Here is a 26,841-nt window from a genome sequence, read left to right on the forward strand (position 1 = left end):
ATTATTTTAGTGGAATCTATTTCTACTTGATTTTTTTACATCTGTCAATATCATATACTTGCTGATGTTCTTAATCTGGCTATAAATTAGCACTTTTTTGGTTTTGGCTTTTTTTTTTTTGTTATTTTTTGTTTCATTCATATGGTGCAGAATGAAATTTCAGCCTTTTAAATTCATTTTCCTCAGAAGATTCTTCCCATCTTGCATCTGTTTCCCAAGAATCTTAAGATGTATGTTTATGATTTCTCCAGTGAAAGGGGGTCTGCAAGGCCTGTAATATCTTGATGCTAATTGTCACCATTTTACTCAATCCAGAAGACAGTGAGTATTTCTTATGGACATCAGGTAAACTGACTCATCCTCAGATGGTAGCTTTATGGAGATGGGAGCCAGAAATTTTTTACCATCATCAAGACAGATTTGATTTGCCTCATTGAATAACTGGAGTGAAAGATGGGGAGTAAGAGAAGGGTCTAATTCTAGTGTGATTGTGAAGTCATGATTCCCCCTCAGAGCCATTCCCCATGGATGAGGGTAAAGAGAATCTACCCTTGTGGCCTGGCTTTATGATTTCTGGTCTTCACAGTGGACAAAGGTAATGCACAAATATTGCTGAGACATGGTATAAAATGTATTCAGCAAAATAAAACTGACCTCTTCTGCTGCAGCTTTTATATTCATCACACTCCCCAAAAAACTAAAGAAAAGCTACTCTTCTGCTTTTAATTTGAATTTTCTTCAACAGGAATTTAAAGTTGTTTGAAAACTGTTTGTTCTGACAGGGTGAGCAAGGAGATGTGGGAGAAACAGGTTACTCAGGAGAAACTGGTCTTCCAGGCCCACAGGTAACTAATAGAACTTCTGAGTTGTTATTATGTTAGTTATGGAAAAAATAAATTTCCTGCCTTGATGTTTTGTTCATATTTTGGAAAGCTTTGTTAACTTCAACTAATGAATATTATAAGTAAGACTCCTCCTTGGCAAAACTTTCCTGTAAGCCTAAGGAATTAAATGTGACAAGTTACTTAGGTGCAACTTCTAGTGAAATTAAAAGAGGAGCATGAGTAGCAAAAGCAAGTAATTTAGCCAACATATCTCCAACTTACATGATATTATCAAGCAGATATAATCAAAATCAATTAATTAGAAATTGCTAACAATAAATGCATAAAACCTATTCCATTGACAAAAGCAATGAGAAAAGCTTTGTGTTTAAAAAATTTGCTAGGTGGAATAATTTTTAAGAGAATTATTATGGTAGACTTCTTATAGTAGCTTCCAGTTTAAAGATGCTCTTAGATGCTTCTAACTTTTAAAGATGTTTAAGTTTAAAGATGCTTTTAACTTATATTTTAGGATGGAGAAAGCCTGGTTGATAGTAGGCTGCTTATGGCTCCCTTGGTATCCTTAGGCACCTCAGTGAGTCTCTGAATCAGACTGGCAGGCAGTGACCATCTCAGGTGCTTAAAACAGTCAAATCCTTATAACAAAACAGCAAAGCCTTGTGAAACAGGCATTGGGATTCTGGTCATTGCAGTAACATGATTGTCTTTAAAGGGCTGTTAACATTTAAGTGACTTTTTTTTCAATGTTTCTTTACATCAGGGCCCAAGAGGACCACAAGGGATCAGAGGACCTCCTGGACCACAAGGCATGCCAGGCCCTCTGGTTAGCTTTAAATAATATATTCCAGCTGTACACATTAGGGCTTTTCATTCTCAGTGTTGATGTAGTTCTTATAAAGAACAATAGCTTCAAAAAGCTTCAAAATGCTTATTAAAAGTAGAAATAGGGCTTTTTGGTGTAATACTTAAGGAAACTGATTACAATACTTAAGGAAACAGTCTCTGATAAAATAACAGCCTTGGAAATAAATTTAGATGCATGAATAGCAAGTGCTAGGATGTGATGAAGTTGTAGCTACTGAGCTGCTGAACGGTCTGTTGAACTTCTCACTTTTGTGATGCTGTTGATTTTCAAGATTCTTCTGGAATTGCACCATTGTAACTCAGGACTGGAATGTCCTATGCTGTCAGCCTTAGTCATCTGTTTCAGTCAACTAATGATACTTACATAACCAAATATATGTTTTGTGTACATATGCATGTATTCACTAGGTATCTATGAGATAGAAAATAACATTTATGTTATACTTGATAACATTTTGAGAATTTTATGGCAGTTGTACAGATGACAGGAAATAAGTAGAATGATAGCTTGACCAGTAACTCCTCAAAAACCTGATATTTTTACTGACTCCGGTAATTTCAAGTGGCGATGAATCCTTGAGTGCAGTGAGCCCTTGATTTTTTCATTGTGCACCTTTTAACTGACACTTCTTATTACAGGGTAGTCTGGGGATGCCCGGTTCACCTGGCTCTGCTGGAAAATTAGGTGTAAGAGGAGCAAAGGTAAAGATTTTCAAAGTATCTAATTGCAGCAATCTGTGTCATTCATTCAAGACGGGCCAAAGAAGCACTGTTGAAATTGCTCTTGTGGTAATGGTTCTGAATGGGACCTGCCTTCTCACAAAATGGAACAGTGCTGACCCTTGAGTTCGTTTTATGATTCCTATAATCTATCCAGTCCATTGAAAATACTCACCAGTGAATCATAGAGTAATTCATCTTGGAAGGGATCCATGAGGATCATCAAGTCCAACTCCCTGCTTCTTGCAGGACTACCTAAAACTAAACCATAGAGAGGATCATTCAGACGCTACTTGAAGTCTGACAGGCTTTGTGGCATGACCACTTTTCTGAAGAGCCTGTTCCAATAACCAGTACTGGATCAGTGACTTCACCCTTAGATAAAGAACTTTTTCCTAACATCCAGTCTTACCTTCTCAGTTCAAAGAAGCATAGCTGCTTATTTTAACCTTGTTTTTCTAAAGATTCCAAACCAGTCCAAGGAACTTATGCTGTTATGATGTCTATTTTGGAGGAATGCACATGTTGAGAAGACCTGAATAAACATGAAGGCAAACAGAACTAGAGTTCGCTTACTTATGATAAATGTTATCCTTACTTAACTTTATTTATGTTTGTTGATATGTGAGATTTTATTTAATAAAAATAACTCAGTTTAGGTACTTTTGTATAATTGAATCTAAAAATCACAAATAATACCAGCCAGCTAAGGCTTTCTATCTCTTTGAAGGGTTGTAACCTTTAGTGACAGAGAGGTATCAGAAGGTCAAAAGTGCTGCCATGGAAAGAATCACTGTATGAAAACATATATTCAAACAGTGACTAACATTGGGAAGATATATGAGAAGTTACATCATACATTCCATTTTGTCAGTCTGTTTTTTTGCTGTTTAATATTAGGGTCTTTGTTAGAAGAATGTTAATTTAGAAAGTGAAAACAAAAATGGAACTGAAGAAAAGACAGAGGGCTAAGAGCACAGTGCAGACAGACTGCCTGAGAAATATCATTTGCTATCAACAGGTGCTTCAGGCTGGCAGAATTCCAGAACATGTTCTGCTACCATTAATACAACTTTTTCCAAACCCCACTTTTTTTTTTTTTTTTTTTCACTTGTAATTCTTTATTGCAATGGGAGTTTTATTGAACAACACCTTTGGTTTAGCTGCATGAAAGCTCAGCATATTCTCATTTGCCAAGTCCTTTCCAGTTCTATCACCAGGAACAGTCCATGAAACATGGTCTGTTGTGGAATGCTTTTGCCCAGCATCAAATAGTCTATAAAATGTATAGGCACACTTCAGTTTAACAGACAGGTTTTCATTTCAGAAAGAAGAATTCTCCTAAATGCAAAACCAATGGCTTTTGTGTTTCAATTATAACAGGGTGAACCTGGTGACCCTGGAGAGAAGGGCTTATCTGGACTACCTGGACAGAGAGGCATTCCTGTGAGTTTCCTCCCCTAATTCAGTACCCCTGTATTTTAATACCTATCCATCTGAATCAGTAATGATAATTTCCTTCTATTTCCTCTGTCTGATACAATTAAAATTATTTCACCTTTGGTTTTCTTTCTTTATGGACACCAGATTTCTTGTGGGCTAGAGAGAATATCTTTCCCCTCAAATTCTTTAGAAGAGAGAAAGTATGATAAAGGAAGGGCACACAGTGGAAAGGAACTATGACCTCTATCCTTGTTTTTCCTCTACAGTTTTTGCATTGCTTGATGGAGTTTTTAGATTGCATTTTGATAGCTTGTCCTACTTCATCAGTCTTAGTAGCTTGGGCACCTCATTGTAATGGGACAATCTTAATTCCAAAATGAAATTGTATATAAACCTAATTCTTGATTAAAAGCTAACACGTATATTTAACCTACACAGGGCATGGATGGCAGAGATGCCTATGGCCCTGAAGGAAACAAAGGAGAAAAGGTATGTGCAGAGTATCTCAGTCTGCATTCTACTGTTATCAAACATGATCATCCATATCTGATGAAAAAGAAATGCAAGGCATGCAAGGTGCATTTGTAAGGTTCAGTGAGAAGCTCAGGATTACCACAGTCCTTGTGAGACATTCTTCTGTAGGATATTCTTTTGAGGACCACTCACTCTTACTCTTTCTCTGATGTGTGGAGGATTGTACTTGCAGTGCACTGTGCTTTCTTCCCACTTCGGCCTGCCTGACTCAACATTGTTATTGGCAAGTGTTGGTGGGCTGGCCACTATGGGGTCTTTTAATTTTTATTGTTTCAGAGGAGGAGTTCCCTAACTACTGGGTCTTTTAATTTTTATTGTTTCAGAGGAGGAGTTCCCTAACTACCAAGATGAGGGTGATACTCTCCAAACATCCTCACTGTTTTCATGTGAAATTTTTTCCATGTGTTCCTACTGTCAGCAGTAAGATCTGAGGATTAACCTCTGGATTGTTAAGTAATTTTTATCATTCCCTTCACAGTGCTGCAAAAAAAAAGTAATGAAATGCCTTCTTCTCTAAAATTATACAAAAATTCAGCTGAAATAAAAAGGATACAGAAAGTATGAGATCAGATTCATGGCACCAGTGGATCAGTCCATCAGCAAAGTGGTCAGGATATTGGAAACAGCTGCAGTTCTCCTTTCAAAGAGTTTGTGCAGTATTGCAAGACTAGTCCTTTCTTGCTGCTTATGGAACAGGTCCCACTGAATCTCACTGGTGTGCTCATCTGTTTCACTCTCCCTTTTTGTGGGAGAACCAGAGTGCTGCAGAAAGCTGCAGAAAATAAATGAAAGGCTTTCTACAAGCCTCTCCAATAGATGAACTCCTTTTTCTTAAACAGCTTTTTGGTAAAGTGGTTCTTGATACTTCTTATTTTCCAATCTCTTTTCTTACCCTCTTAGTCCTAACAATTTTCTTTGATGACAGGGTTTCATAGGTTACACATCTGTTATATGTGTGCAAGAGGACAAGGACATACATACATAGTGTGAATTCCGATGTTTAGGAAAGATACACTTCACTTCTGACTGGCTTTTGGGAGAATTTCCCTATTTCTCATGGGTGAACAAAGAACACACTAGAAACTGAAGTAACTGAAAACAGTTGATGAATTGACTTCTAGTAAGCCAAGGAAATATTATGGTGTCATTGTTTAGTCTGAGTGGTATAAAATTTTGAAACAACATTCAAACACTCTGCAGGCTATTAGAAGGCATTAATAAGTTTTGATAAAACACTTGAGAAATGGAATATTCATGAAAATTTAGGAGCTGGTGGAAATTCTTAAATTGCCCTTTGTTTAGATAAAGAAGGTATTAATCTAAAATTATGTAATTCTAGACCAGAGTAGTAGCCACTATTGCTTGGATGAGTTGTAAAGCTGAGAATAATTTTGAAATTGTTTTTTGTTTAAAGACATCAAACACTAACCAGATCACAAAGTTCTGGATTCTTATGAAGTCATTATCCTTTCTTTTCATAGGGAGAATCTGGATTCATAGGATATCCTGGTCCAGAGGTATGATTAAATGAGCATGTTTAATTTATTTTTGTCTTGTTTTACATTATTCTTATTTGTAAGAGGTTGCCTGTGTTTCTGTCTGTCTTTTTTCCAATTACTTCTGTATTTAATTTATTTTCAGGGAGAAGAAGGAGATCAGGGCATTCCAGGAGCTGAAGGACCCAAAGGAATTAGGGGTAGAAGAGTAAGAATGATGAATCTGCTGACTCTCTGAGAGTTCTAAAAGTAAAACCCTTACACCCAAAGTGTTTTTTATCAAAAGTTTTTAAATTTGTTACCACTCTGATCTTTTGTTGCCATAATTTGGGGAAGTCTTGAGAAAGTGCAGGTCTAAATCTTCAGAAGTGTTAGTTGCTAATAATTGTTAGGAGTGGTAGACTATCTTTATGAAAATGCAGGATCCAATGCAAAGTATCATTACAGAGGTTTTTTTTTTTCCCTGATGAATTTTGGTACCTGTGCATGCAATTATAAAGAATAATATGTTGTTGAATAATATGTTTTTATTTTTAGGGTAATTCTGGCACACCAGGTTCCCTGGGAGATCCAGGTGACCAAGGGCCATCAGGACCTATGGTAATTTTTTTTTTAATAAAATATTTATTTTTAAAAAATCACCCTTAAATTGCTCTTAAAAATAATATTAGATTAATGGAATATCTAATAATGTTTCACATGGTAAACTATGTTTCATCAGCCTGGCAGTTGCACAGAGTTTAGTCTTGCCTATGGATGTGTGTGCACAGGTGCACCTGCTGTTGGAAATGGAACTGTAACAATACAATGCTGGCCAGAATTTCTTCCACTGGATTTGGTATTTTCTTTAGGTTGCATGCATATCTAATTAAAAGAACAGAGAATACTGAGATATAGGACAGAATAGATCTGCTGAATGCTAATGCCTTTTTTTTTTAATTTAAAAAGAGATGCCATTTAAAATGAAACTTACAGTTACACTTATTTAAAGCTTACATTGACTATAACCTGTCAATCCATAACACAAGTAGACGTGTTGATGTACTTTGCAGTGTCTGTGTTCTGCATTTTATACAACAAAATGTTTTATTCTCTATCTAAGCAGGTGAAAGGATTGTAGATTTCAATAGGATTTAAGACTAACCCTTGAAGTAGTTAGGAAAATTCCTGTATGTGACTATTTTCATCATGTGGAAATTCTGAAAATTAGCTCCATTGTGACCAGAAACAATCCCTACTGTTAATGATTTTCTTTTTAAACTTTCTTAAGCTTACTCTTTCAATTTAAATGTGGAACATTGTTAGTAGTATTGTTTTTACCTGTATAAAATGGCCCACAGGATGTGTGCAACTTAGTAAATATTTTTTCCCCTTCTCATTGCACTGTGTTGGTTAATGAATGTACCTTCCCAGTTTATTCTATGATGCTGGGCACAAGAATGGTTAAGAGTGCCAGCTGGAGCACATTTCCCTCTCTGCTGCTTGGCCACTCACAAAATTTACAGATAGATTTTGTGATCCACAGCTGTAGGCCTTGCCAGTCCATGGTCCAAGAAGTCTTCAGAGGTACTTCAAGTTCAAGATCCCCTCTTCAAGTGAGAGTAGAGCTTGGGATGTATGGGCTTGGTGGGGTTATTGCTGTAGCAGTGCATCAGTGATATGAGAAAGTGGGAGCCCTGTAAGGAGTGGAAGAGATAGGAATGCAGGAGGAGGTACAGGTAGCAGACAGGGCCAGCCAAAACAAGCTTTGGTTTTAGCCAACCTCGATGATTTAATTATCAATATGAGTCAGGTCTGCACAGCTCAGTCACCACCACTGAGCTTCTGTCAGCAGCGTTCTTTAGGACCCAGGCAATTCACAATTAACTCTTGCTGAGCAGTACTAAGGAAGAACATGGACCTACTGGACACATAAGAAGAAAAAGGCATGGAATGGCAGTGATGATGCTAGCAGCAAGACAGCAGAGGAAGTCAAGAAGGTAGCTCAGAAGAAGGTAGCTCAGGCAGGTGGAGGAATAGAAAGTTAATTGAAAGGGGAAAGAACAAATATGGAGACAGGGCTGTAATTTGGAGGTGTAAGGAAGTATATAATTTTGGTAAACTGTAGTGTTATGGTAGAGAGGGTGAGGTAAAGAAGTGGGATGTGGAGTTCAAATATTTCTGCTGTATCTCAATGGAGCTTCATGGGAGTAAGGGCAATTTTTCAGTAGTCCTCTTATGCATCTGAAATGCACACATGTTGAATATTCAAGCTCCCTTAAAAAATAGTTATTTTACCTGTATTTCATTCCTGTTATGAAGATTAAACTATACTTTTATTTTGAAAAAAGCATGCTTGGAGCGCTGTCATTTTTCCACAGTTCCCAAGGGGAAAGTTGCAGAGTAGGCAAAGGTGTCATGATGTGTGTATGGTCTGCAGGATCTTTCAAGGTAGAACTGTGGGGATTGTAATGTGCAAGAGGAGGGGGAAAGCTTGTCACATACTGGATGTTGGAAAATATGTGAAGTGCAAATAATAGAACCATAGCACAGAAAGTGATGTTTTGAAAGGAACCCAATTCTGAATTATACTGCTTCTCAAGGGCAACAAGTATTGAAGATTTAAAAACCATTAAGGAAAATGGACTGAGAAATAAATCTGACAAGTAGCCTGCAGCTCTGAGCAGGTCCATAGAACTCTATGCTGGGAACTGCTGTGTCCTATCAAATTCATACATGATTGCTGAGAAACACTGTTTGCCTGCATTTTCTTTGGGGTACAGAGTAATACATAAAAATACATTATCAGGGTCTGATTTTTTGGTCCTGTGTTTGATTTGTTTCAGGGTGCCAAGGGACCAGTGGGCCCCATTTTGATGGAAGTAAGTAATCAGCTTACAGCTGACGATACTGCAAGGAGTTATCTGGTTTATTTTTTGTTGATAACCGCTGACAGCAATGAGCATTTATGCGTGTGGATTAACACCATGTCCAAACTTTTACAAGCTGTTGGACAATTAATATTCATTTTTCTGTTTCTTCACTCATATCAGTTTACACAGCAGCTCATGTTAGGGTTACTATTTTCCTTCTTGTAAAGGAAGGCATTTCTTCAGCAAGAGTTATTTTCACTGGGAATAGAAGTGCAGGATTTCTTCAGAATCCTAATCCTATGTAAAATGAACACTTCTGAGTAAAGGCTTCATTAATCCTTGCATTGATGACTACCTGCAGCCAGTACTATTGCAGGTGTGTTCTTTGTCCAGAGGACATCTCTCCTCCTTCATGGACTTCTCACTTCCTATGTGAGTCACTATTGGAATGCCCATTGTTTATGGAAATGCCATTGACTCATGACATCTTAGATCAGTTTATTACACAAAATAAAGAATGGATGACACTCATTCATAAATAATTTAATGATCGTTTTAATGCTTCAGAACATCATTAAATGTCAACAGAGCATATCTAAAAAAATCTGCCTAGTTTCTGCGGTAAGGGGAGAGAATCCCTGTACTATCTGTTATGAAAAGGGACTGGACTCTGATTCTGGATTTATTGTAATGAGAGTTACTATAGGAGCTGGTATACAACCTTGAGCTCAAACCAGCAGTAAGATTCCCAGTCTGAGGTGGTCTGGGATTTGCCATTAATTTCTTTTCTTTTATTTTGAACCTGCAGCCTTGTGAACTTGTGAATTTTACCCGAAAAAACTGCCGTAAGTGGGGAACATCTTCTTGTACCTCTGATTTCACCTAATCACTCTTCCTAAATGGAATAGCCTTCATTGGAAACCCTATAAACTGGTAGTTTGTATCTGGGTTCAGTTTGACTGGTAGTTGTTAATTGTGAGGGGGTTTCAGCAGGTGTATGAAGCAGACATGCTTTTTGCTCATTTTTCCTATCTGGTTGTTACAAAAATTATAACAAATATCTCTTCCTTATTAAAGATTAAACAAATCTTTGGAATTGTGCTAACACCCTTTGGGGAGCCCTCTAAGTAAACACAGCTGTCCCCCAGTTAGGTGTGTTCATTCTCAGATACATGTGCTCAGCAGAACCCAGGATAATTTTTTAAATTCTTATAAAATTAAAAATAAAAAATGCAGTAAAAAAATTTACTGCACTAAAAAATAGTGCAGTAAAATTGCACTATTTTGACTATTTGATTGTAAAAGAGGAATGTGGTCTTGCACTGACAGACTCTGTCAGTTGTCTGAACTTTGTCCAGGCTCTTCATTGAAAGCTAGTGAATAAGTCACTATTTTAATGCATATGAGTCAAAAATAATTTAATTGCTCTCCCTCTCTTTCTTCCAGCATGCTCATCAGGTAAGCCCATCTGGTCTCTGAATATTCATTCTTTTATAGATTTGAAGAAGAAACTATCAGTGTTTGAGTTGTGGAAAGGTTCTCTCATAACTTTCCTGCTTTGATATACAGACACATGCCCACCTTATCCAACTGAAGTGGTTTTTGCCTTGGATATGTCTGACGATGTTACACCAGCTGCATTTGAAAGAATGAGGAACATTGTTATGTTATTGCTGAAGACCACTAAGATCAGTGAAAGCAATTGCCCAACAGGCGCTCGTGTCTCTGTTGTTTCTTTCAATACCAACATGCATTACCTCATCCGATTCTCTGAATTCCAAAAAAACAACTTGCTGCTACAAGCAGTCCAGAGAATCCCGCTAGAGAGATCCAGTGGAAAACGAAATATTGGAGTGGCCATGAGATTTGTTGCAAGAAATGTCTTCAAACGTGTTCGTCAGGGCATCCTCACAAGAAAAGTTGCCCTATTTTTTGCCAATGGTCCATCGCAGGATGATGTTGCCATCAGCACAGCTGTGCTTGAGTTGAGTGCCTTGGATATCACTCCAGTGGTTATTGCCTTCAGTGAGGTGCCAAATGTCAGACGTGCCTTCTCTGTAAGTAGACAGCCTATTGAAAACTGAATCAGCCACCCACTTGCTGAGTATGTGCTAGGATTTGAGGGAATCCTATTTTCAAACCTATATAGGAACTGTCCAATCTCTTATTAGAAAGGGGTACTATTTTAACAAAGAAACAGTGATTCACTTGACTATCTGACCTTTTTCTGAATATGAATAATTTAATGAACAAGAAGTATTAATGTCTTGTGCTTTTAGGGAAAATCAGAGAATTTCCATAATGTTCTGTTAATTTCACTTATTTACCTATGCCATTATACTACTGAAGTTGTGACAAGTAATAAAAATTTAACTTACAAACTCTAGCCCTAGTTTCTAGAAAAATTAGTAGAAGGCTTCAAGCACACTAGTTTTTCAAAAAACCATTGAATTATCAAAGCCCCTTTTGATATCTTGATTGCCATTTGTACAGAAGAAAATTATGAAATTTTGTTTTAAAATATGACTTCACCTAAAAGATAGTAAACAAAAATAAGCAGTCCATTTTACAAGGTACAAAAGGAAAGCAATTCTATATTTATTTAAGGTGTCACAATATAGATTGCATCTTCTATGTCTTTTCAATTTGTTTTAATATCATCTGTGCTCTTTTAACTTTTTTGAAATAAAATTTGTTCCAATTGCTGTTTCCTCAAAATTGTCCTTCTGAAAGGAAATATGTTCACTTGTACATGATAAAAAGTGCAAAACTTGGATGAGTTCTGAGTTCTGATCTAGCAACATCTAAGTCAGTCCTTTATTATTTATACTATATTTATTCTCATGCAGCCTCATATTTATTAGTTGATTCATGTATTTTTCTGGCTAAATGATAATTTGGCAGAATGAAAAATTTCGGCTGACCTATGGGAAGGAAACGTATGGTTTATTGCCTGTGTTGTTCCACGGGATAAACAGGAGCAAGAATCAGTATTTCCTTTACTTAGTGTAAGGTAATTACAACTCTGAATCCATGTGATGACATCTTGTGACTGTACATAAATCAGTCTTCAGAGCAGAAGAGTTTAAAAGAGATGCTTAGCAGGGAGAAAAGCAAAAAATTCACTGCCCAGCACTCCTTTAAGTTTACAATGATGGCAAGGCAACCAACCTCACCACCACACCCAAGTAAATATTGGAGCAGTGTACGGCTTCCCTTTTCCTTTCAGATGGACTTCTGCTCCTGCAGTTGAGAGATGGTGTAAATCTTTATGTTCCTACAAGTCTGTAGCCACAGATATTAACTAGCTTTACTTTGCTTTAGGAGCTTCAGTTTAGAGACCACATGCAGTCATGGCCAATTCTAATTTCTTTGAAGATTTCTGTCTGTAACATTCTTTACAGATGTTAATCAGAAATTAATTGTGTGGTCTATAATACATGAAGCCAAAGTTTAATGCAAAGAAGTAATTATTTCTTTGCTTACCATTATAGCTTGTTCATTTCCTGTAATACTGTGATATTTTAGAGCCATTTTTATCTCAGTCCACAAGGAAATGCTTTTCCATTGAATCGCATCTGGATAGGGTTGGGTGGTGATCAGTGAAACTGTTGGAGCATCTTCAATGTTCCTCAAGCATTTCCATGGTCAAATCTTCCACTGTGAAAGATTGTCTTTCTTTAGATGATCTCAAGAAACACATAGGTCACTCTCATGCTAGAACTTTCTAAAGCTAGAATTTTCCCTACAAGAAATCATCTTCACTCTTTGTCCCAGAAAAAGCTGAGGAGATATCCTGCCCTTTTCTCTGAAGAAAAATAGTACCCTATTAGGAAAAGAAAAAAAGTGATAATCCTTCCTTGGAAGGAAAAAAAAAAGAAAAAAGAGAGTCTTCATATATTTTGCTTGTTTTCTTAATGTTGCTTTTGGGTCTGCTTTAAAACACAGATTGATGACACAAGAAGATTTCAATTATTTGTTTGGGAAAGACAACAAGATGAAAATTTGGAGGGCATCACATATTGTACACTGTGCTTTGGTAAGGCATTTTACAAATTGCATCTGTTGTGTTGGTCTATTTACCATTTCAATAACAAATTATGTAGCTTTTTTTGCAATGTAGTAGTGGGGAAATTTTTTGTCTGTGCTTAAATATAAAAGAGAAATATTAATGAACAATGCACTGGTCAGACTCCTACTGCCAGAAATGGTTCTACCAGGAGTTTGCAGAGATGTATTAAGAACTGTATGGTTGGTTGCATGGAGCAATTCAGCCCAGCTCTGCAGCCAATAGGAATGTCTGAGTGTTCCCATTCCAGGATGGCTACAAGACAGTGCTGTGACTATTTCTTATCATTTCCAAGATAAACTTTATTCCTTTACAGAGGAAACTTTACTCCTTTTTCTGTCTCTGACATTCCAGCCAGTTGAACCCTTCTGCAACTGGGCCTTCTTGTCCTCTGTGACAGATCATTTTGTGGTTACAGAATATCACTGCTGAGAAGTTACAATTTTAAATTCTTCTTCAGGGGATGGTAAGATAGAATCTCAAAATCAAAAAAGCAGTTTAATTAATTTCTGTCTCAGCCATGTGAAATTAACTATTATGCTTAGCATTTCCTTTTTAACAGAAATGCACTTAAAATAGCAATATGATTTTGGGAAAGCAGGCTCATTTGCTGGAAGTTCTATGCTGTGAGAGGGGGAGAAGCTACTAAATGATAATATGTCAAAATGTTGAACAATGATCTGAGATGAAAAAAGAGTTTGATTCTGTGTCCTTTACAATGTTCAGATTTCAACAGAAAAAAATTCTCCAGGGAACTGTTATCTATGAAATTTTACCTTATGAATGTTCTTCTGCTCTCATGCATGAATAATTTCTCCTGGTATCTCAAAACCTTCTACAGCAAGATTCTTCTATTGTTCCTTACTAGAGCAAAAATATTTCAAGCTCCTGTTACAAATGGAAGTAGGGGTTTTGAAAAGCCCTTGCCTTTTGCCCAGGCAGCAGACAATAGCCCTATTTAGGTGACCAGCACCCCAAAACTCATTTTCATTCACAAACCATTTAATAATGGCTCATTCCATCTATTATAGAATTAATTATTTTTTTAATAGACAAAAAACTAACAGACATATGACTTATACTACACAGGAATAAAGACAAAAAGAGAAACTACTAGTAGATATATACAGCTTGAGGTAAACAGTACCTATTAACGTTACAGCTAATGAAGAAGTAATGTAACTTAGAGTTCAGTGTATTTTACCATCCAGTTGTTGATGGGACACACATTGAGACCCTTTCCCTCAACCCCCAGGGAAGAAACCACAGAACCTGCATCTAGGCTCTAGGGAGAGGTCTCCCACAGTTTCAGGGTGTGTATGTAGAAGGTTTCTGCCTCTGTGATAACTCTGTGTATAACAGTTTGTAATACAGTGCCTTTCAGTCAAGAATATTTCTTTTCTCTCTTACTACATCTGCTCCCCAGACTAAGATGTTGATTTTTAGCTGAGGTCTGAGCCCTTTTGGAACAAGAGCTAACTCCTTGCTGACCCTTTCAGCCCCTAAGTTATCTCTTTATGGCCCAACTCTCTGTGGTAGAGAGAAAGGGGTGTAGAAGTCCTGTCACTGTTCCCAAATTCATTAAAGGGTTTCTTGTCTTGTTTGTTTTGTTTGTTTTGTTGGTTGGTTGGTTTGGGGTGGGGGGAGGGTTGTTTGTTTGTTTTGCTTTTTTTAGATCAAAGTTTAGAAAAAATAAAAAAAAGATTTTGTAGTGGGTTGATGATGTTATTGAGGCAGGACAGGAATGAAAAGACTCTGACTCCAAAGGCTGCTGAGAGTAAAATGCTGATTTTATTTAAAATCCATCACTCTTTATACAGAGATACAGGTCTGCTCTTCATGCAGACTGACTCCATTGGTCCTGAAGTGAAAACAACCACACCATTGGAGCAGAGTGCTTGATGCACAATGATAGAACTTAACTATAAAAGCTGTGAAAACAAGAGAGATAAAAGATTATTTACATTCTTCTCCAACTCTTTCCCAGGCTTCTGCCTGGTTAGAAACTCTCAATTTCTCTCTTTGACTGAATCTGAGACCAACAGTTTGACCCTGTTTGGATGCTAGACACTCCATCCAAAGCTGGGCAGGGGATAGAAAATACAATGAAGGGTTGATGAGTTGAGATAAGGACAGAGAGAGATCATTCATCAAATACTGTCATGGGCAGAACAAACTCGAATTAGTAATATTAATTGAATTTATTACTAACAAAATCAGAGCAGGATTACAAAAATTAAAATTAGATCTTAAAACCACCTTCCCCCCACCCCTCCTTCCTTCTCAGCTCTACAGTCTTCCTACCAGCAGCACATGGAGATGGGGAATGGGGGTTATGGTCAGTTCATCACACATTGTTTCTGCCACTGCTCAGGGAGAGCTTGGGGTCCCTCCCATAGAAGATAGTTCTTCATGAACTTCTTCAACAGGAGTCCTTCCCATGAGTAACAGTTCTCAGCAAACTGGTGCAAAGTGAGTTCATCCTATGGGCAGCAATCCTCTCCAAACTGCTGCAGCATGGGTCACTCTTCATGGGGTGCAGTCCTTCAGGCACAGGGTCACAAGTCTTGCCAGAAAACCTGCTCCAGCCTGGGCTCCTCTCTCCATGGGTCTACAGGTCCCTGCGAGGAGCCTACTCCAGCATGGGCCTCCAGGTTCACAGCCTCCTCTCAGACATCCACCTGCTCTAGCATGGGGTCCATCCACAAGCTGCAATTGCATCTCTGCATCCCTGTAGATCTCCATGGGCTGCAGGGTCACAGCTCACCATGGTCTTCACCAGGGGCTGCAGAGGAATTTCTGTTCCAGTACTTGAAGCACTTCTTCTCCACCTTCTCCACTAACCTTAGTGTCTGCATAGCTGTTTCTCTGACATATTTTCACTCTGCTTTTCTATGGCCACAATTAAATCTGCACAATAACATTTTTTTCTTCTTAAATATGTTATCACAGAGGCATGTCCACCATTTCTAATTGACTTGACCAGTAGCATGTCTCTCTTGGAGCTAGCTGGCATTGTCTCTGCTGGACATGGAAGAATCTTCCATCAGCTTTTTACAGAAGCCACTCACTACCAAAACCTAGCCATACAAACCTAATGCAGACCTACAGAACTGTGTGAAATTTTTATAAATCATTGCTTTTGTTGCATTGTTAAATAGTTCACTGCCTATTGGCTCTTCCCATCCAGATAAATGCAATCCAAGAACCAACTGTGAGGTGCCTTTTGCTCCCCTGGTTCAGATGGATATGGATATAACTTACATCATGGACAGCTCTCACAGCATTAGCAGTGAAGCATTTCAGAGAGCCAAAGACTTTGTGAGCAACATGGTGGATCAGTTTGTCATTTCCTCACAGCCAAATGAATCATATGGAGGCATCAGAGTGGCACTGGTGCAGCAGGCTCCCAGAGGCTTCCTGCCTGACAGAAACCAAACACCTGTGGCCTTGGAGTTTGACCTAGTGACATATAGCAATAAAGATTTGATGAAGAAACACATCCAAGAGTCTGTTCACCAGCTGGAAGGGCCATCAGCCATTGCTTCTGCTCTACAGTGGACAGTTGAAAACGTATTCTTTAAAGCCCCCAGACAAAGAAAACACAGGGTCATATTTACAATAATTGGAAGCAAAACAAGCACATGGGACAGAGAAAGGCTGAGAGAGATTTCACTCGGAGCCAAGTGCCAAGGATTCACCTTATTCACTCTTGCACTTGGCAGTGATGTGAGTGACAATCAGCTGATGGAGCTGTCAAGCTCCCCCACAGATCAGCACTCACTGACACTGGGCAGGTTTTCCACACCGGAGATGGTGTATGCTCAGAGGTTTAGCCGGGCATTCCTGAATCTTCTACAACGTAAGTATTGCACAGCAGCATTTGCTTCACTTATGGAAAGAAAGATGAGTGCTTTGTAGAAAAAGGTAGTCAGTATATTTGTGCTCTCATTCAGTTCCTGGTCATAACTTTGCTGCTAATCTTTCATGATTAGTTTACCTCAGATTCTGGACATTAATAAAAGTGTCAGTAATGACAGAACAGCATTCTATTCTAAAGTAGTCTTTTCCCCTTACATTTTTATTTAATGTGTGGCTTTGTGTTTGTGTTTTTTGTGCTTTCACTAAAGACAGACCATTCTTCAGCTAAGAGCACACTGTCATTTTCCTGATTTTGGCCCACATTTCTCCTCAGACCATTGGCAAGTCCAGACCTACTGAGCTGTTTATGCCTGTTTAGGCTTTGGGACAGGTACAAGATAAATATTTTGCACATTTGACCTTAACCTCTCTACAGAGCAGAGAGAGGACTTACTTTTCAAGACACATTAATGCAGATTAGCACGTCTTAGATGCTTTGACATGGAAACAAAAGAATATCAAAAAGGAAATTGATATTTATTTAAAATCCTCATCAGAATCATATACTTGATTGAATATGTCATAGTTTCTATAGAAGGATAAATAGTGTATTAAAGAGCAAGGAAAAGTACAGAAGATTGGTTCAGGAGTAATTTTTATCTATCTCTTCTCTATAATATTTTTCATTTTTCTGGGCATGTCAGTCACTCTGGATAAAGTACGTTACTTATTGAAAGATGCAAACTCCAGTACACAAAAACAACCATGTAGTGGTTTTTATTAACCCTACTTTCAAGGACTTTAAAACTCACGCCTGCTATCTGTGCTTTCTCACAGAAGAAATGAACAGTTATCCTTCCCCTGAACTTCAAGAAGAGTGTGAAAACTTAGATCAGGGAGACATACAACAGGAAGCATCCATAACTGAAAGGTTGGAAATCACCTATTTAACTTTTTGATTGCATACTTCTGAATGCAAGATCTATCCCTTTGGGTTAGTTGTTACATTCAAAGTAGTTATAACAGAAATGGGATTGGGGTCAAAAGTTTTTTTAATGTTTTTCAGAAGGAATTAACCAGATGCATTTTCTAAGGTCATATTGGTGCTTAAATATTTTTCCCCTCCTCTCCTTGGAAGGATACCTTTTCCTGGAATGGCTGAAGGTGGTTCCAGTCAAGTTTTAGAAGACATGGAAAAAAATGAAAGTAAAGTCATGAAGAGTATGAAAGAGAATGCCAAAGAACCTGTATACACATTGTCAGAAATGAGAGACGATTATGAGGAGAATGACTATTTCACAGAGGAAAATGCTAAAAGGGAAAAGCTTCAAGAGTGTGGAAAAGCTCAAAAGAAGAACAAGATAAACTTAGAGACAACAGCAGAAACTAGAGGTGCCTGTAATGAATATGGTATGATTCTAGAATATGAAAATCTTTTTTAATTCAGTAAAAGACTAAACTCTGAAGGGCTCAATTGAATATTTCTACAAGATTAATAATTTCCAATTACATTTTTCCAAAGCTTTTAGTCATCATATGCTAGTATTTAGTCCAAACCTATATAGTGATTAAAGACTGAACTACATGTGTCATTATAAATTCAGTTTTGATTTATAACTTTTTAAAATAATATCATATAAAGTTCTAATCCCTCTTACTAAAATAGTTAATCATTTTAAAATCCTCAAGTTGCTCTGTAATTAATGAGTTACTCATGCTGCTAATTTAGCTCAACATGGAGGAACTAATTATATCTCTACTACAGTCTGTTCCTTTAGGAAGAACAGGATCCATCAGCAGCGGTATCAAAATATATATTCTTCATGTTTTAACTGTTCTTCTTAATGTTACATTTTTCATTGCAGATTTGCCATTAGATGTAGGTATGGGAAGCTGATTGTGAGATTATTTGGCACCAATGTTCTTGTAACAGTATTGAGTGAATTTATTGTTTAAATTACAATTAGAGAGAATTTATGTGAAAATAAATGAAAAGGTGTCTGCATAGATCTGGGTGTGGTAGTTAATTTCTACAGATGTTATCCTTTTGTTTTTCATCCCTCTCCACTCAAGAATAGTTCTGGAATTGTAGCCTCGTTCAGGATGAGAGAAGATCAGTAACAGAAGATATGTTACTGTATAATTTACTAAAAAAAAAAATTCCTTTAAGGAAGTAGTCATGGTCACTGCACTTAAGTAAGAAACTACCTAAGCCACTTATGAGAGCTATATGAACTGCATTCCCCAGTCCTGTATTGTAATTAGTGACCCAACAGTTTACTTCTAAAAACATGTAGCCCAGTTCCAGAACTGCTTTTTGAGAGATGTACTTTGTGCTCATCTCTTGCTTGAGATTTTTGCTTTTCAGTTGATTAGGAGAAGTTTATGTGATTTTGAATATTTAAGTTGTATTATTATATTTCTTTATTTCTCAGTTCTTCCTCTGTAATATTGTACTGACACCAAAGTCTAGAGCTGCCTTTCTGTCTTTTTTTGAGTAACTCTGAATTTACATTGGTGAAAGATCATTAGATCTTTTCTTACTGAATACCAGATTGCTACTAAGTATGCTTCTCTCACCTACTTTGCTAATTTATGCAATTTAAATCTGTAATACTCTTAGATTTGACTAAGAGACTACCATGGATAGTTTAACAACCTCTGTATACTAATTTATGAAATTTTATTGATGGCTACCAGTATAAGAAGTTGGAATAGAGGGGAATTATTAAAGAGTTTATTCTACTAGTTTCTATGGACCAAGTATAGTTATTTTACAATCATTGTTTTTTTATTTTTTGTTAGAAAAAGAAACACCTTTTAGCAGTCCTTTTGTTTATGGCAATGAAAAATATAGTTTCAGATATTCTGGGCAAAGCAATCATAAAAAGAGGGTTTTCACACTGGCACTGTATAGTTATAGATGAATATAGTGAATCTGTATAAGACCTTGAACACTGGCTACTCTTTTTGTCTGACAGTTTGCACTGAACGTTATTATGCCCTGAATTTACAATGCTGAGAATGGTGGATTTTTCTTTCATTAAATCTGTTTGTTATTTCCCTTTTCCAGATGCATGTGACCTTGCTCAAGATAGTGGAGAATGTCAGAATTACGTTTTGAAGTGGTACTACGACAAAGAGCAGAAAAGGTGTGGTCAGTTCTGGTATGGGGGCTGTGGAGGCAATAAAAATAGATTTGAAACACAAGAAGAATGTGGATTCTTGTGTATAGAGTCCTCCTAGTGCAGAGACACTTAAATTACTTTAACTCTTCAGTTAGACTATCAGGTTGATGTGGAAAAGGCATTCAAAGACGAAGCTTTACACACCCACTCGGCTCCCATGTTTCAGTTGAAAGAAATACTTGATTATAAAGTTTTTAACTGGTAATGTAATTATGAAAATAAAACTTAGGCTATTTCTCCATTGATCTAACATGTTGAGTATTGAGAAACTCTTGTTAGCCAAGGGTGCACTGTTTAAAAGGCATAAAAGTGTTGAAACCTGGCTTTCTTCCATAAATACCAAAATGTGCACTATTTGAATATACTGCATAAAACAAAGCAATGCCTCAGAGATTTACATGAAATAATATCAGATGCAAGACACTGACATCAAAATGTTTTGATGTGTTTTACATTTATCCTGCTTATAGAAAATACCAGAAAGCATTTAGGTCTCAAATGACAGAATTCATAGAAGGTAATTCACTTAAAGGATTTAAAAGATTTATTACCATAGCATCATTCTTGGCTTTTTTTTTTTTTTTTTTTTTAATGAATAATCCAACATGTGAATAAAATCAATCATTCTCAAATGATTTATTTATGCTGTTAATTCTTGAAGCAGGTGTAAGTATATTCTCATGGTGTGGCTTCCCATAGGTAAATAAGCATTGGTCCCCTGTCTTTGTTACCATATGTTAGACAAGTGCTTTTATTTTAGAACTTAGATTTTCATGGTTGCTCTTGAGTGAAAGAAAAAATCCTGAAGACATCTGACTGAAGATAGTAAATGCAGTGCCCTGCAGAATGGTAGGACTTAGCTGAGCTTTTGTACTCTGATGACTTACCCAATCACAGTGCATTTAAATTTGTCACCATAGGCTGTTCTGCAGAGGTGGCTGTACCTACCTGGCATTTTGTTCTTTTCTGGATTCATTTACAAGATACAAGAATAGATCTAGCAGCATCTTTCTATATGCTCCCTTGAAAATAAAAGAAAGATCAAACTGGGAAAAAGCTGTAAAAATTATGCAGAAAATGCTTCTTACTAAAGAAATAAAGTGAAATGATTACATATATTCCATACATGAAAATGGATGCCACTGGATATAAAATAATATGTGCCAGCTTTCCTTAAGTAAAATCTAAAATTTCCCTTTGAAAATATAGGCTTTGCTCTTATTCAGAGGAATCACATGCACAACAGTGAGCCCTTCCTAGCAGAATGGAAGGGCTAGTTGAGTTGTACTACTAACTTTATGGAAAGAAGTTGTTGTCTACTTGTAGAAGAAATCAGTGGGGAATTTTATGAATGAAGTCATTCTGGTGCCACTGCTCAGTGGCACTGGATCAGACACGCTGAATTTCCATATGAGCTGCAGTCAAAGGCAGCCAAGTGCTGTGCCACCATTGACACTGCCAATGCCTTTCCCTCAGCCCCTTTGCTGGCAGAGTGCAGGGCACGCTTTGCTTCCACTTAGAGGGATCATTGTACACCTGAAATCAACTCCCCCAGGGGTGGTAACTAGGCCCTACTGCCACGGACTGATCCACACTCCACTGGAACAGGGTGAAGCTCCAGAACACCTACAGCACATTGACGATACCATCGTGTAGGGCAATACAGAAAAAAAGATTTTGAGAAAGGGAAGAAAATAGTCAAAATCCTTTTGAAAGCCAGTTTTGCAGTAAAACAAAATAGAGCGAAGGCACCTGCACAGGAGATCCAGATTTTTAGGTGCTTCTCCTAGCATCCTGAATATTCATGTTTGATAGGATGTTCCTCTGCACATCATGCAACTAATCCTACATAGAGTTAGTGGGTCACACTGATCACATAATGAGTTTGAATGAGAAACCCCAGTCATTAAGGAATCTTGGAAGTGATCATGAGCTGGCCAGAAGGCAAAGATTTTGGAATGTCACCTGAGGAGGATGATAATACCCCACTATATAATAAATCAGCAGAATGCAAGAAGCAATATGCCTTGTTTACTGCTGGATCCTGCCATCATGTGGGAAGGCATCAGATATGGAAAGCCTCTGTATGGAGTCCCCTACTAAAGCCACAGAAACTACTAAAGGAATTGAGTCAATATGCAGAGGTCAAAGCCATCAAGCTGGCTTTAGATACTGTTGAATAGGAAAAGTAGTCAACACTTTACAATGATTTCTGGATGCTAGCTAGTGCCCTGTGGGCCTGGCTGCAACAATGGAAGCAGGATAACTGGCACCATAGAGCTAAGCCCATTAGGTCTGCCACAATGTGGTAAAATATTGCTGCCTGTGTGGATAATCTGACTGTGCAGGTATGTCATGTAAATGTTATGCAAGAGTCAGGCACTGAAGTACATAAGAATAACCAGCAGTTGCCAAGACTGAAGTGGCTCAGGTGGATTTGAATTGGCAGTGTAAATGTGAGTTATTACTATCTCAGTGGATCCATGATACCTCGGAACATCAAGGAAGAGATGCAGCATATAGGTGGGCTCATGACTGAGGAGTGGACTTAGTCATAGACATTATCTGTGGATGTGAAAAATGCACTGCAATTAAGCAAGGCAGGCTCTTGAAACCTCTTTGGTACAGAGGACAATGACTGAACTGTAAGTATGAGGATGTCTGGCAGATTGACTATATCACACTCCTGCAAACCTGTGATGGCAAGAGCCATGTGCTTAAAATGGTAGCAGCAACCACTAGATGGCTGGAAACATACCCCGTGCTCCATACCACTGCCCATCCTGGGCCTTGAAAAGCAAGTCTTATGGGACAGAGCGCTCCAGAAATAAATGAATCATTGGAATTAATTTCCTAAACAATCTCGTAGACATTTGGGCCAAAGAACATGGCATTTGAGTGGCTGTATCCCATTCCAAATCACGCTCCATCAAGCAGTGGTGGACTGTTATCAAACAGTGTAATGGACTGTTAAAGACTACATTGAGAGCAATGAGTGGTGGGATTTTCAAATACTGGCATTTAGTGACTATAAGACTGATGATAAGGCACTGAGAAGAATCCATATCCTGCAAATAACCATAAAAATGTAGGTATTTCTTTGCCTTGCTTCTCTCCATCTTCTGCCTCCAGATATGTTTCCCTTATTTATGCTAATAAAGATGCACAGGGCAAGGAGTTATAGATCCTTAAAGATAAGTACAAATTAACACTTTGGGATACAAAGTAGGTATTCTGGATCATATCCTTTATATGAAGGGTAACCCATTTTTCCATCCTTTGGTTAATTTTTTTGAGATGTATGAATGGGAGCCCATATGGTTTTCTTTTGCCTCAATCTGAGCAACTGTATATGATGAAGCACAAGCCATGAATTTTCTTTTCCTTTGTGTCTCTAAGGAGAAACAAGAGGGAAAGATAGTGTGTGTTCTTTGTTGCCATATGTCACAGTGAGGTATGTGCTCCCAACTCTTCTGCCAGCTCTTCACCTCTAAAGCAACAGAAGAGCCAAAATATTGTTTCTCTCTTTGTGGAACACTGGTCTGCAAAAGTATGTGCTGAGGAGTACTTTAATGAGGCACTAACACTCTCTAACATTTGGCATTTCAACATTCATTATATTTGGGATTCAGAGCTCTAAAATACTCACAGATCTCTTTGTACCTTTGCCGTAGGCGTTCTAACTCAAGGAGCAAAATCTGTCTGGACAGGCTGTGCTCTGTGCCCACAGTCATATGAACAGACTGGGTGTTTCAGCTGCCAGGCCTCCAGTCCCATCTGTTCAGAAGCTGCTTATGTGGGTTAGATGCTGGTCAGACCCCTGCCCCTACTCCAGAAACGCCACATATGAGATGCCTGACAGATCAGCTTGAAACAAGGCTTGTGGTAAACAGCGAGATGTGCATGATTTAAAACCAACACAGATTATAATGAATCTTCATTAATTAGAGAACTTTATCTAAAGTCACAGTGCACTGTATGAATGTTATTTTTAACTTCAATTGTTAACGGGATAAAAATTTAAGCTAAAAGAAGATTATAATTAGTCATGTTTCTGTACATCATGCCTTCATACACTCTGTCACACCTGTTGACATTTCAGTTCCAAAACTCCTTTTTTGAACAAGACTGTAGCAAAATAACACATTACAGGAGGGCAAGTAAGGCTTGTAGATGCCAAAAAGACAGATTATATGCAGCAGGCATCCTGGAAAAAAAAAATGTTTGGAAAGCCACTTGATCTCTTTAAGTTTGTTCCAGTGAAGAACTGCTTACAGACAGCCCCACTGCATTCACCGACACCTGCAAATAAACTATAAAAGGAGTTAATCAGATGAGACATAACTTGGACCCTGCCAGTCAAAAAGTAATAAGATGAACTGGCCAACCTCTGAGTGCCTAATGTCCTTGTTAAAAGACAAAGGACAGCACAAAATATTACTTCCCTGATAAGTTTGTTGCAGTATCACCTACAGATCCCATCTGAGACCTGACCTTTGTTGTATTATAGTGTGTACAAACAGCTTCTGCAATCTAAAAAGCAGAGAATCCACAGAAATGAGGTTGGTGGTGGGCAGCCACAGAAGACTGACCCAATGTGGGTACATAATATGTAACCTCTTCCTTTAGCAGAGAGCAGGGAGTAAAGCACTATACCAAACACAGGGCTGGATGCTTGAACCATTGCACCTAGCCTCCTCTGTTTGCATGGCAGCTTGCCTTTGTGCTGTATGCACTCCTAAGTAGAAGTTTAGGGGTGACCGTACACATGTCAATGGTGGCTGCAGATCGTCTGACACACAAGCAAAATACAGCAGAGAGCATATGTTAGACAAGGGAGAGAGATACTTTAATGGCTCTGAAAGCAGTTCAGTCGTTGTTTATTTTGAGATGTGACTCATTGTGTTTACCTTTAGCTATAGCAGTACAATGAGGAAGTGTCATTTATCACAATTATGTGTTCACCTTCAGGAGAGAGACATGGAGGTAATCCTGAACTTCACTGTTATCTGCTGGATTCACAGAATGTTTGGGATTAGATAGGAGAGATCAGGTTCCTCTTCTCTTGCCACCAGGCTTTGCTGTTTAAATGTCAATTTCAGCAATGCTTCCTCATACAAAGATTGCTGAAAGTCACTATGAACCTCTCTAATGATGGTAGAGTTACAGGTGCCTTTTGTTTGACAATGTAACCATGTTCCTTTCTGCAACCAGATAATAGAAGCAATTTTGGGAAATAAGAACTCTCATCTGTGAAAAAGCCTAAGACTTCCGCTGAGAAATTGTTCCAAAACAAACCTCAAAGAAGTATTGAAGTAAAAATAAGAGGAGAATGTTTGAAGGCTTAAGTCACTACTTATTGTTTTTATTTTCTCTCCCCTTCTTCCAGTCATCTTCTTCTGTAACCAAATATCTTCCACGGTACAATATGTCTTATTTTATTCATGACTGTAAACAGTTTTCCCCTTGAAAAGAATCCTTTAGAGTACAAACAGCATAGAGCATGGCAGGAAATACAGCAACTGGTGGTCTCAGTGCCGTGGGGGAAAAAAGTAGGTTTTGTCATTTCTGACTTATTAAGCAATTATAAAATTACTTCCAGACATCAGCTGAGATCATCCTCTTCAACCCACTGGAACTGGTACAACTTAGGTTGTAAAATTAATAACTAAGTAAGTAAGTAAATAAATAAATAAATATAAGCAAACAGCAACAGAGTGCACAACCCCATAATCTGTTGCTTCATTAATGCAAGATGTAAATGTTTCTCTTAATCTTTCTGAGCCCTAGGAGTACAGTGTGGTGTATCATGACGACAAGGCAGGGTTACTTAAGGGACACTCTATACACCCTTTTTAACTCAAATGCATTCAGTGCCATTGAACAAAAAGCCTTAATTTATTTCATATGCAAAGCTCTGATTGTATTGCTTGCTTAATCATGTTGATGCAGACAATGTGATTACTAAGAGATGAAAGTTCTTTCACCTATAGCTCAACTTCAGGTAACATTAGAAGTAAAAGTCCGAGGCTGGTTCCAAAATGTTGCGTGACACAAGACTTCTGTTGACAGCTGGGCTGGGCACAGAACAGGGAGACTCAAAGTGCTTTGAGTTCCCCCTGATGCTGTTGGGAATACAAGCAGCAAGTAAGTTCTGGCTGTCCCCACAGCCACCAACTGGAGGTCTTTGTTGATGCCACTTGAGAGTGCAGAGTGCAGGCACACAGCGCTTCTGCAGTGCAGATCTGCTGACAACATAGGTGCTTCCCAGGTAGCTGCTGGCAGAAATGAGTCAGCTCAGCATCTTTGGACATCTGGAATTTTAGCTGGATAGTTAGGAAGGTCATTACATGCCCAGGGAGATGGTGGAATCATCATCATCCTTGATGGTGCTCAAGAAATGACTGAACATGGCATTTAGTGCCATGGTCTAGTTGACAAGTTGGTGAAAAGTAAAGGTTTAGACTCAATGACCTGAGAGGTTTTTTACTACCCAATTGGTTCCATGATTGCTTTAGTACAACTCCAGATGCTTGGCCAACAAAATATACTAAAGTAAAATTTACCAGTACACAAGTTACACAATAATTTTTAAATGTTACCCTAGGTTTTGTAATTGTCTATTAGGGGCATCTAATTTAGAGTTGAGATTTCTTGACCTTACCTGAAAAATTAAGGCAATACTTGTTTCTGCATGGAAGGGACAGGGAGGGGAAGGCAAAGCCAGAGTGACTGGGAAGATCCCAGCCACACCTCTGAGGAGAGGAGTGCTCCTTGCCTGGAACTCAGCCCAGCTTGGGGGAACTTCTGGGCTGGAGAAGGCAAAGCTCTCTGGAGTACCGTGGTGTGGGGAGAGTTCCAGGGCTACAGCCCCTGGCATTGGCAAAGGTGGTGCGTGAGGTGCTGGGTCTGCTCATGACAGCCCACCTTGGCTCTAGAAAGGGAAGGACAACTTAGAAAAGAAAAGAA

The 26,841-nt window shown here is 38.2% G+C and overlaps 1 protein-coding gene across 1 annotated transcript in view; it reads left to right on the forward strand.

Moving 5' to 3' along the window:
• LOC146768209 (collagen alpha-4(VI) chain-like) overlaps positions 1 to 26,605 on the forward strand; it is a 71,158-nt gene extending 44,553 nt beyond the window's left edge. The window contains exons 17-31 of the mRNA XM_085573281.1: positions 783 to 845; positions 1,606 to 1,668; positions 2,349 to 2,411; positions 3,813 to 3,875; positions 4,311 to 4,361; positions 5,888 to 5,923; positions 6,048 to 6,110; positions 6,440 to 6,502; positions 9,563 to 9,599; positions 10,324 to 10,811; positions 12,703 to 12,793; positions 16,014 to 16,685; positions 17,522 to 17,615; positions 17,823 to 18,094; positions 19,758 to 26,605. Coding sequence (XP_085429407.1) covers positions 783 to 845; positions 1,606 to 1,668; positions 2,349 to 2,411; positions 3,813 to 3,875; positions 4,311 to 4,361; positions 5,888 to 5,923; positions 6,048 to 6,110; positions 6,440 to 6,502; positions 9,563 to 9,599; positions 10,324 to 10,811; positions 12,703 to 12,793; positions 16,014 to 16,685; positions 17,522 to 17,615; positions 17,823 to 18,094; positions 19,758 to 19,930 — 2,292 coding nt within the window. The 3' untranslated portion in view covers positions 19,931 to 26,605. The remainder of the gene's footprint in view (positions 1 to 782; positions 846 to 1,605; positions 1,669 to 2,348; positions 2,412 to 3,812; positions 3,876 to 4,310; positions 4,362 to 5,887; positions 5,924 to 6,047; positions 6,111 to 6,439; positions 6,503 to 9,562; positions 9,600 to 10,323; positions 10,812 to 12,702; positions 12,794 to 16,013; positions 16,686 to 17,521; positions 17,616 to 17,822; positions 18,095 to 19,757) is intronic.
• Positions 26,606 to 26,841: the final 236 nt, after the last annotated feature.

Source organism: Lonchura striata, chromosome 2 (genome assembly GCF_050655825.1).
Source record: "Lonchura striata isolate lonStrDom1 chromosome 2, ASM5065582v1, whole genome shotgun sequence".
Taxonomy (NCBI): domain Eukaryota; kingdom Metazoa; phylum Chordata; class Aves; order Passeriformes; family Estrildidae; genus Lonchura; species Lonchura striata.